This window comes from Salmo salar, chromosome ssa13 (genome assembly GCF_905237065.1).
Source record: "Salmo salar chromosome ssa13, Ssal_v3.1, whole genome shotgun sequence".
Taxonomy (NCBI): Eukaryota; Metazoa; Chordata; class Actinopteri; order Salmoniformes; family Salmonidae; genus Salmo; species Salmo salar.
In genome coordinates, this window is record NC_059454.1 from 6999083 (window position 1) to 7010090 (window position 11008).

Consider the following 11008-nt stretch of genomic DNA (forward strand, 5'->3'; position numbering starts at 1 on the left):
TTCAATAGGCCCGGAGCTGACAGCCAGTCAAGCAGAGGGGTCTAAGTACACGTTGAGAGAACTGACAAGGTTCCTGAACGAGACCAAAGGAAAAAAAGTTAATCTTGAGGCTTTTTTTCCCTGATTCAAAAAAGTTTGTACGATCAGTACAACATGCTGTGAAAAATGAGGGGCATGGTGTCCGCTCACCTAGGAAACGGTTTAGGTTGAGGAAGTGGGTCACAACAGTGCGTAAGGGTCTACCTTCGGACACTGTTTAGATGTATACTTTCTTTCTGACACTGGGGTTTTTGAGCTTTGCTATTGGTCTTTTTTCTCTGCTGGCTTTTCTCCCACTTCTTATGGAGACTCTACAGGTAAATGGCGCCAGAGATGCGGGAAAGAGGAGTGTGTTGGGTGAATATGTAAAACAAAAAAAAGTACAGGTGTTGTTTCTGCAGGAGACACATAGTGATGTGTTGAATGAAGTCGATTGGGGGCTCTGGTGGAAAGGCGCAAGTGTGTTGAGCCATGGGACAAATCTTAGTGCAGGAGTGGCAGTCCTTTTTGCACCGGGTCTGTCTGTAAAAATGTGCTCCTCAAAGGAGGTGTGTAGGGGTAGGCTCCTTGTTGTTAAAGCAGAAATTAACAACATGGGCTTTGTCTTTATAAATGTGTATGCGCCTAACACAGGGAGAGAAAGAGGGGTTCTATTTGGGAGTCTTAGACAGGAACTCTCACAGGTAGCGCCTGAGGAGACACTGGTGGTTGGAGGGGACTGGAACTGCACAATGGATTTTACAAAAGACAGAAATGGGGAAGAGCCTCATTCAGTGTCAGTGGGAGTGTTAAGGGACATCATTAATCAGTTGGACCTAGTGGATGTTTGGAGAACTAAACATCCAACCACAAGACAGTATACATGGGTGAAGGTTTTGGGGGCTAGGGTGAGTGCAGCCCGACTTGATCGGTTTTATATGTCTAGGAATCGGAGCAATAGGCTGTTGGGTGCTACCATTCTGGTTTTCCGATCATCACATAACCATGGCTCGGCTGTCTATCTCACCAGGGCCCCGGCAGGCATCCTATTGGAAATTCAATGTAAAGCTCTTACAAGATGCCACTTTTTGCGCAGGTTTCCAGACCTTCTGGGAAAGGTGGAGGCAGCGAATAGAGGAGTATGAGTCTCTGAGCCAATGGTGGGATGTGGGGAAAGTCCAAATTCGGCTTTTCTGTCAACAGTACACAGCTCTCTCATCCTCAGAGGCTAGGAGAGTTTTGGGGGAACTAGAGAGGTGTATTAGTGAGATGGAGGTAAAGATGGTGGGGCAAGGCAATGTAGGCCTCCAGGCTAATTTAGCTGAATTACGCAGGGACCTGGGCAGTTTTTTCCAGGTTAAAGCAAAGGGAGCACTTGTAAGAGCTAGATTCTCCATGCTCAAGGAGATGGATGCTCCCAGCTCCTTCTTCTTTGGTTTGGAAAGACAGAGCAGTGAAGCCAAAGGTATGCATTGTCTACGGCTGTCTGATGGGCGGGTGACCTCTGTGGTGGGTGAGATGCGGGAGCGGACTGTGGAGTTTTATACTGAGTTGTATAGGGCAGAAGAGTGTGATCCTTTGTGTGCTCAGGTCTTGTTCACAGGACTCCCTAAACTCTCTCTGGCACAGAGGGATGACATGGACATTCCTCTGTTGTCCCATGAACTGGCAGAGGCCGTAACCCAGATGTCCCCCGGTCGTGCACCAGGGGTTGATGGACTCCCAGTGGAGTTTTATAAAAAATTCTGGGGAATAATTGGACAGGACTTCTTTTGCGTGTTGCGAGAATGCGTTGGGGTAGGAGAGTTGCCGATGAGCTGCCGTCGGGCGGCTCTGACTCTCCTGCCCAAAAAAGGGGACTTGTGTGAACTTAAGAACTGGAGGCCTGTGGCATTGCTCTGTGCGGACTACAATATATTTGCCAAGGTCCTCTCTAACAGACTGAAGTCTCACTTGGACTCGATAGTACATAAGGACCAAACATATTGTGTACCGGGACGCTCAATCACGGACAACCTGTTCTTAATTAGGGACATGTTGGACTTGTCGAGAGGTTCTAATGTGAACTTTGGACTGGTCTCTTTAGATCAAGAGAAGGCTTTTGACAGAGTGGACCATGAGTATCTGTTTAATGTGATGTCTGTGTTTGGGTTTGGGAGGAGTTTTTTGACCTGTGTGAAGCTGTTGTATGCTGGGGCGTCATGCATGGTCAAGGTGGGAGGGGGGCTCAGTAGGCCAGTCTGGGTGAGACGGGGCATTAGACAAGGATGCCCTCTATCTGGGCAGTTATACACACTAGCCATTGAGCCTTTTTTAGGACTGCTACGCAGGAGACTGCAGGGAGTGTGCTGGACAGGCATGGAAATGGTGACAGGAATAGCAGTGTCAGCATATGCAGATGATGTCTCTGATGATCAGGGATGGCCAAGATATGCAGGCACTGGAGACCAGTCTGAAGGTGTACGAGGGAGCTTCATCAGCTAAGGTAAACTGGGGCAAGAGCAAAGCTCTGTTATGTGGGGCATGGGGGGATAGGGCTCCTCCTCTGCTTCCAGGGGGTTTGCAGTGGGGTTGTGAAGGGCTTAAAGTGTTGGGGGTGTACCTGGGCTCGGAGAGGTGGGTCAGGAAGAACTGGGAGGGGCTGTCACAGGCAGTGGTGTCAAGACTGGCCAGGTGGAGGTGGCTCCTGTCCCAAGTGTCATATAGAGGGAGGGTGCTGATAATTAACAACCTGGTGGCATCTTCCCTGTGGCATAAACTGGCTGTCCTCAACCCCCCCGCCGGTCTGCTCGCAGACCTGCAGCGCAAGCTGGTGGATTTCTTCTGGTCGGGCCATCACTGGCTGAGGGCGGCAGTGTTGTATATGACCGTCCATGAAGGAGGACAGGGCCTGGTGGAACTGGAGAGCAGGATGGCTGCTTTCCGGCTAAAGGCGGTGCAGAGACTGCTGTACCATACTGAGGTTGGCTGGAGGGAACCAGCATGCGCGCTGCTGAGGAGAGCTGGAGATTTAGGGTTGGACCGGCAGCTGTTCCTCATGAAGCTGGAGAGGCTGAGTACAGCAGGTCTCTCAGACTTTTACTCTGCGGCGCTGAGGGCCTGGCAGCTGCTAAGGCCCACACGAGAAGGGGGTGTGGAGCCTGGGCTGTGGGTGTGGGAGGAGCCTATCTTCCACAACCCAGCCATCCCTTTGAGATCGGTCCAGTCGGCCACCCTGCAGAGGCAACTGATGGCAGGGGGTGTAAAAAGGCTGGGTGACTTGAGACTGCTGGGAGAGGAGGGGTGGAAAAGCCCGGAAGTCTTGGCACAGCAAACAGGAATAACGTCTCTTAAGCTGCTGGAGAGATTCCTGGAGGAGGTCCAGGAGGCACTGTCTGAGCCGGTAAGGGGGATGTTTGAGCAGCCAAAGGGAGAGGGGCCACCAATGTTTCCGCCACTGCAGGTGACGGCAGAGACTGGAGACTGGCAAGGGGGTCTGGAGGATTTGTTAGATTTTAACACTCCGAGCCTGGGGGAGTTTGAAGGGGTGGGAGGTAAAGCCCTCTACAACCTCTGTGTTAAGGTGAGGAACATTAGGAGCCTAACAGGAGTGAAGGCACATCAGTGGCAGGGGGTATGTGGGGTGGAGAGTATGGTGGGTTTTAGATGGAGGGGGCTCTACAAACCCCCAGTACCAAAGAGGTCAGGGGACCTCCAGTGGAGGGTTCTACATGGAGTCCTGGCCACTAACAGCTGGTTGGCACGGGTTGAACCGGGAGTTGGGCAGGAGTGTCCTTTCTGTAAAATGAAAGAAACTGTGATTTATGTGTTTTCTGTGTGCACCAGGTTAATGCCATTACTGTCTCTGTTGGAATGTCTGTGTGAGAGGTTGGGGGTGGTCTTTACTGTTGGGGTGTTCATAATGGGATACAGGTATTCAAGTAAGGAGAAGGAAAAATGTGTTTTGTTGAATTTTCTGTTTGCTCAGGCAAAGTTAGCTATTTGGCTAACAAGGAGGAACAGGGTCAAAGGTGGGGGGATAACAGACCCTTTACTATTGTTTAATGGGATGGTCTCTGCGCGCCTTAGGGTTGAGTTTGAGTTCTATAAAATGATAAAAAGTGTGGAGATGTTTCAGGAGATATGGTGTGTTGGGGGGGCTGTCTGTATAGCTGGGGAAGATGTTTTGGATATACGGTTGTAGAAGTGGGTATTGTATTGAGTATTGTGATGTTGGCTTGTATCATGTGGTTGCTGGAAAGGCGAGTATGGCACATGTATGCATTACAGGATGTATTTTTGGTTTTATTTTTAAAGGGGGGGTTGGGTGGTGTTTTAAATGAAATGAGAATGTTTCAGTAAAGAAAGTCTCAAAGTCTCTCTCTCTCTCTCTCTCTCTCTCTCTCTCTCTCTCTCTCTCTCTCTCTCTCTCTCTCTCTCTCTCTCTCTCTCTCTCTCAGGTGAGTCTGGACTCCCGGGTGAGAGAGGTGATTAACAGGAAGATACAGGAGCCTACGCCCCATACCTTTGAGGACGCCCAGCTTCAGATCTATACCTTAATGCACAGAGACTCCTACCCTCGCTTCCTCAACTCGTCTCTCTACAGATCACTGGTTCACCCGGGCTCCCGCACCTCCTCAGAGTCATAGGTTCACCCGGGCTCCCGCACCTCCTCAGAGTCATAGGTTCACCCGGGCTCCCGCACCTCCTCAGAGTCATAGGTCCACCCGGGCTCCCGCACCTCCTCAGAGTCATAGGTCCACCCGGGCTCCCGCACCTCCTCAGAGTCATAGGTCCACCCGGGCTCCCGCACCTCCTCAGAGTCATAGGTTCACCCGGGCTCCCGCATCTCCTCAGAGTCATAGGTTCACCCGGGCTCCCGCACCTCCTCAGAGTCATAGGTTCCCCCGGGCTCCCGCACCTCCTCAGAGTCATAGGTTCACCCGGGCTCCCGCACCTCCTCAGAGTCATAGGTTCACCCGGGCTCCCGCACCTCCTCAGAGTCATAGGTTCACCCGGGCTCCCCGCACCTCCTCAGAGTCATAGGTTCACAACATTTCACTCACTCACACATGCTCCTCTCTCTCTCTGTGTCACATTCTTGATCTCGCTCTCTCTCTTTCTCCACTCTCTCCCTCTGCTCTTCCTCGCTGTCTCAGTCTCGCTCTCCCTTCATCCTCACTCTCTCTTATGCTCTTTCACTCCTCCCTCTCTGTCTCACTCCATCCACTCCCCCTCTGTCTCACTCCATCTTTATCCCTTGTCTCTGCCTCTCTCCATCACTCCCCCTCTGTCTCACTCCATCTTTATCCCTTGTCTCTGCCTCTCTCCATCCACTCCCCCTCTGTCTCTCTCCATTGCACAACCACTAAAGGAGAAAATATTTATCCTTTTGTGGATTTTTCTAATGATTGTTGTAGGAATTTTCTGTAGGATTTATTTGGTTGCCATACCTTTCAGTTGTTTTTAAACGATGAACTCACTTCGTCATGCCATATATGGATTTCCTGACTGCACAGATACCCACAAATGCTTCCCTATTCCCTGTATAGTGCACTACCCGCATAGGGCTCTGGTCAAAAGTAGTGCACTATGTAGGGAAAAGGGTTCCATTTGACAAGCCAAGTTAACTGGGAAGACACAGGGGGTTTTTTTCACAGGAGAAGACAGACACATTATTTCTGTTGGATTTCATTCATTTAACTGCTTGTGGTGACAGCTGCTTTAGCACCAACTACTGATTATTTGGATTTACATACAACAATCTGCTTTTTGTTTTATATAAACTGTATTTGCATATATATTTTACTTTCTCCTGACAAACGTCCTAATTTTTGGAAGAGCACTCAGATAAGAGAAACTTGGCAATAAGACACTGGAGTGAGTCGGACTACTTTCCAACGTTCACACAACGTTAAAGACAACGTTCACACAATGTTAAAGACAACGTTCACACAACGTTCCCAACCCTGACCCCCCCTTTTTTTGGGGGCGGACTGGACTGCCTGGACACTGCTGCTCTAATCTGATTCTGACCTTTGAACTCTCACCTTTGACCTGGCCACTGTCTCCCTCACCTCACTGCTATGATTGGCATTGGGTTGAGCTGTGGATGGTCGATCAATAAGGGGGGGAGGGGCTAAGCGACTTTCCAACCCAGGTGGGGGGAAAAAAAGGACAACAAAAATATGTAAAAAAAAAACAAACAAATAAAAAAATGCTATTGAATTGTTAACTGCTTTATGGGAAATGGAGTTTGAGGACAACGGATGTCTGTAGTTAGACAGAAGATGATGCCTTGGTCTTAACTTGACGTCAATCAAAATGCTTTAAAGTTAGTATTATTATTAATGTTATTTATTTAATTTTTTTGTTCAACTGTGATAATGATTTTACTGTATAAACAAAAAAAAAAACAGAGACCATCAACACAAACCATCAGAAAAGTGCTTTATGTGACACGATATTCCATAAAGTAGTGCACTACTTTTGACCAGATTCCCACAGCTCTGGTCAAAAATAGTGCACTAGATAGGGAGCCATTTGAGTTTGGGTGTTTGCAGTTTGGAAGGCCTTGCCACTCTGGCACCACCTGTAGGTGGTAAATGGTACTCTTTCTCTCACATTTTATTTAACTAGGCAAGTCAATTAAGAATAAATTCTTATCTACAATGACGGCCTACCGGGGAACAGCGGGGAACAGCGGGTTCACTACCTTGTCAGCTCAGGGATTCGATCCAGCAACCTTTCAGTTATGTACAATGTAGACGCCATGCCAACATCGTGCCAACATTTACTCCAGACCAGATCAGCTCTATGGTCAAATAAGGGGCGGCAGGGTGGCTTGTAACCGAAAGGTTGCAAGATCAAATCCCTGAGCTGACAAAGTAAAAAATCTGTCGTTGTGCCACTGAACAAGGCAGTTAACCCACTGTTCCTAGGCTGTCATTGTAAATAAGAATTTGTTCTTAACTGACTTGCCTAGTTAAATAAAAGGTGATGTTTCATTTACACTGTCCCTGGTGCTTCTGAATAACATTCTGTGAACTGAACTGGGAAGTGACCCAACTATGCTCCAGTGGAGTTGTGAATTCAACTCCCATCTCTGGAACATTCAACTGAATGGAAACAGTGCTGTACTGAATGACCAGTTGAAAAATGGGGAGGGTTTGGGGTTGGGGAACGCTGTAAATACATCACTCATTGCTTTCCAGCCACATCTCCCCTCCACACCAACCAAACGGGAGCAAACGTTTCACTACAAACTGTTCGGCTACGTAGCTAATGTTCAAACCCTCTGTGGAGCTGTGAACTGAACTCCTGCCATCACTGGTGGGAAGGGGCCTAACCAAGGACTAGAGGGGCTGCTGTATTACGGCTGCCTCATGATTGATATTATACAGAAACTAGTAGTGAAAGTCTACGTATTCACATTTTGCTGCTTTAATATTTAAATCTATGTGATTAAATTAGATGTTTTTGTCAAAACGTCTCCACAACCTAGTCCACATTTTGAAATTGAAATTCATTATTTATTTATTTTTCTCCCTATTTATACTTTTTTCTAAACTTTCACTAGCAACTCTCCGACTGTCTTTGGACTCCCGGTGACCATCTATGCTGTAATCTACATCTCACTGGTTTCTCTGTGAATCTACATTGGAAGTTTTAGTCTAACTTTGTGGAAGCTGTAAAATAATAACAATGGAGATTCTCTTGGAAAGCGGAGCGATCGCTCTAAAAATAATGGGAAAAAGTCTCTTCACACTGTCTGGTCCCCTTCCTGTCCCAAGCCAAGTCTCTTCACACTGTCTGGTCCCCTTTCTGTCCCAAGCCAAGTCTCTTCACTTCGGGTCCCCTTCCTGTCCCAAACCAAGTCCCTTCACACTGTCTGGTCCCCTTCCTGTCCCAAGCCAAGTCTCTTCACACTGTCTGGTCCCCTTCCTGTCCCAAGCCAAGTCTCTTCACTTCCTGGTCCCCTTCCTGTCCCAAACCAAGTCCCTTCACACTGTCTGGTCCCCTTCCTGTCCCAAGCCAAGTCTCTTCACTTCCTGGTCCCCTTCCTGTCCCAAACCAAGTCCCTTCACACTGTCTGGTCCCCTTCCTGTACCAAGCCAAGACTATTCACTGCCTGGTCCCCTTCCTGTTCCAAACTAAGTCCCTTCACACTGTCTGGTCCCCTTCCTGTACCAAGCCAAGACTATTCACTGCCTGGTCCCCTTCCTGTTACCGCCCCCAGCCAAGTCTATTCACTGCCTGGTTCCCTTCCTGTCCCAAACCAAGTCCCTTCACACTGTCTGGTCCCCTTCCTGTACCAAGCCAAGTCTATTCACTGCCTGGTTCCCTTCCTGTCCCAAACCAAGTCCCTTCACACTGTATGGTCCCCTTCCTGTCCCAAACCAAGTCTATTCACTGCCTGGTTCCCTTCCTGTCCCAAACCAAGTCCCTTCACACTGTATGGTCCCCTTCCTGTACCAAGCCAAGTCTATTCACTGCCTGGTCCCCTTCCTGTTCCAAACTAAGTCCCTTCACACTGTCTGGTCCCCTCACACTGCCTGGTCCCCTTCCTGTCCCAAGCCAAGTCTCTTCACTGCCTGGTCCCCTTCCTGTTCCAAACTAAGTCCCTTCACACTGTCTGGTCCCCTTCCTGTACCAAGCCAAGTCTATTCACTGCCTGGTTCCCTTCCTGTCCCAAACCAAGTCCCTTCACACTGTATGGTCCCCTTCCTGTCCCAAACCAAGTCTATTCACTGCCTGGTTCCCTTCCTGTCCCAAACCAAGTCCCTTCACACTGTATGGTCCCCTTCCTGTACCAAGCCAAGTCTATTCACTGCCTGGTCCCCTTCCTGTTCCAAACTAAGTCCCTTCACACTGTCTGGTCCCCTCACACTGCCTGGTCCCCTTCCTGTCCCAAGCCAAGTCTCTTCACTGCCTGGTCCCCTTCCTGTTCCAAACTAAGTCCCTTCACACTGTATGGTCCCCTTCCTGTCCCAAGCCAAGTCTATTCACTTCCTGGTCCCCTTCCTGTCCCAAACCAAGTCCCTTCACACTGTCTGGTCCCCTCACACTGCCTGGTCCCCTTCCTGTCCCAAGCCAAGTCTCTTCACTGCCTGGTCCTCTTCCTGTCCCAAGCCAAGTCCCTTCACACTGTCTGGTCCCCTCACACTGCCTCGTCCCCTTCCTGTCCCAAGCCAAGTCTCTTCACTGCCTGGTCCTCTTCCTGTCCCAAGCCAAGTCCTCTTCACACTGTCTGATCCCCTTCCTGTCCCAAGCCAAGTCTCTTCACTGCCTGGTCCTCTTCCTGTCCCAAGCCAAGTCCCCTTCACACTGTCTGGTCCCCTTACTCTCTCAGCCGATCTTAAGCAGTAAATACTGTATGGACCAGTTTCCCACACACAGATTTAGCCTAGTCCTGGACTAAAATGAATGCTGAATATAGACTCTCTATCAAAAGTACATTTTAGTCAAGGACTAGACTTGTTCCATGTCCGGGAAACCAACCTTCGATGTTTATTCATAATGACGTTTATTTTCAGACAGGGTGTCCGTCTGTCCACAAATTGCATTGTTCCTTAAAAAAACTACAAAATGTTTGTAAGTACAAATGGAACAGTACATATTTATACATAATACATACAGTTTTCAGACCCCTTCCCTTTTTCCACATTTTGTTATATTACGGCCTTATACTAAAATGGATTACATTAATTTATTCCTCATAAATCTACACACAATTTCCCCACAATGACTAAGCTAACACAGGTTTTTAGAAATGTTTGCAAATGTATAAAAAATAAACAGAAATACCTTATTTACATAAGTATTCAGACCTTTTGCTATGAGACTATAAATTGATCTCAGGTGCATCCTGTTTCCATTGATCATCCTTGAGATGTTTCTACAACTTGATTGGAGTCCACCTGAGGTAAATTCAATTGATTGGACATGATTTGGAAAGGCACACACCTGTCTATATAAGGTCCCACAGTTGGCAGTGCATGTCAGAGCAAAAACCAAGCCATGAGGTCGAAGGAATTGTCCGTAGAGCTCCGAGACAGGATTGTGTCGAGGCACAGATCTGGGGAAGGGTACCAACACATTTCTGCAGCATTGAAGGTCCCCAAGAACACAGTGGCTTCCATCATTCTTAAATCGAAGAAGTTTGGAACCACCAAGACTCTTCCTAGAGCTGTGGTGAAACTCAAATATACTAATTGATAAACACAATTTTTCCATAAAATAATCATTTAAAAAAAAAAGTATAATCTTTGTAAATTATATCACAAATAGGACTGGTGGAGTTATGTCACACATGCAGCTAACAAAAATTACAACCAACTAATTGGAGCATTACTGCAAAAATGGAAGAGGCAAGTGGGAGGGAGATGTTATTTATATGGGGGATACAATCTTCCCAGCTCTGCAGATTTTCCTGTGAGGAGGCAGATTCATTAGAGCATTTGTTTTGGTAGTGCCCATATGTAGCTCGTTTTTGGTCGCAGGTCCAGGAATGGCTGAAGAATTGCAATATTTACCTGGAGCTAACACTGCAGATAACAATACTGGGTGATCTGAAAAGTCATAGTCAATCAATCAATAATATAATAATTATTTTAGCAAAACATTTTATCTTTAATTTACAATCTGTAGAAACTATGAGAATAGAAAATGTTCAGTACTTTTGTGAAACATCACAGCACAGTTGAAAAAAATATGGCAAATAGAAATGGATGGTGTTAAGAGATAGACGGGAGGAGTTGAATGGAGCTGAAAGGTGGGACTAATAACAAGATAAATGTAAAACATACTGGGTCTGTAAAATGTATATAGGTTCACAACTTTTGTGAAAAAGCACAGTTACAAATAGAAATCAAACTGGATGGTCTTCAGAAATAGATGGGAGAGGTTGAGGAAGGACATCAGTAATAGATGGGAGAGGTTGAGGGTAGAGGAAGGACATCAGTAATAGATGGGAGAGGTTGAGGGTAGAGGAAGGACATCAGTAATAGAT

The 11008-nt window shown here is 47.4% G+C and overlaps 1 protein-coding gene across 2 annotated transcripts in view; it reads left to right on the plus strand.

The window, feature by feature from the left end:
* The window catches only part of rgs19 (regulator of G protein signaling 19), a 99165-nt gene extending 91658 nt beyond the window's left edge, over positions 1-7507 (plus strand). For both annotated transcript variants that reach the window (XM_014134284.2, XM_014134285.2), the window contains exon 6: positions 4458-7507. In XM_014134284.2, coding sequence (XP_013989759.1) covers positions 4458-4646 — 189 coding nt within the window. In that variant the 3' untranslated portion in view covers positions 4647-7507. The remainder of the gene's footprint in view (positions 1-4457) is intronic.
* Positions 7508-11008: the final 3501 nt, after the last annotated feature.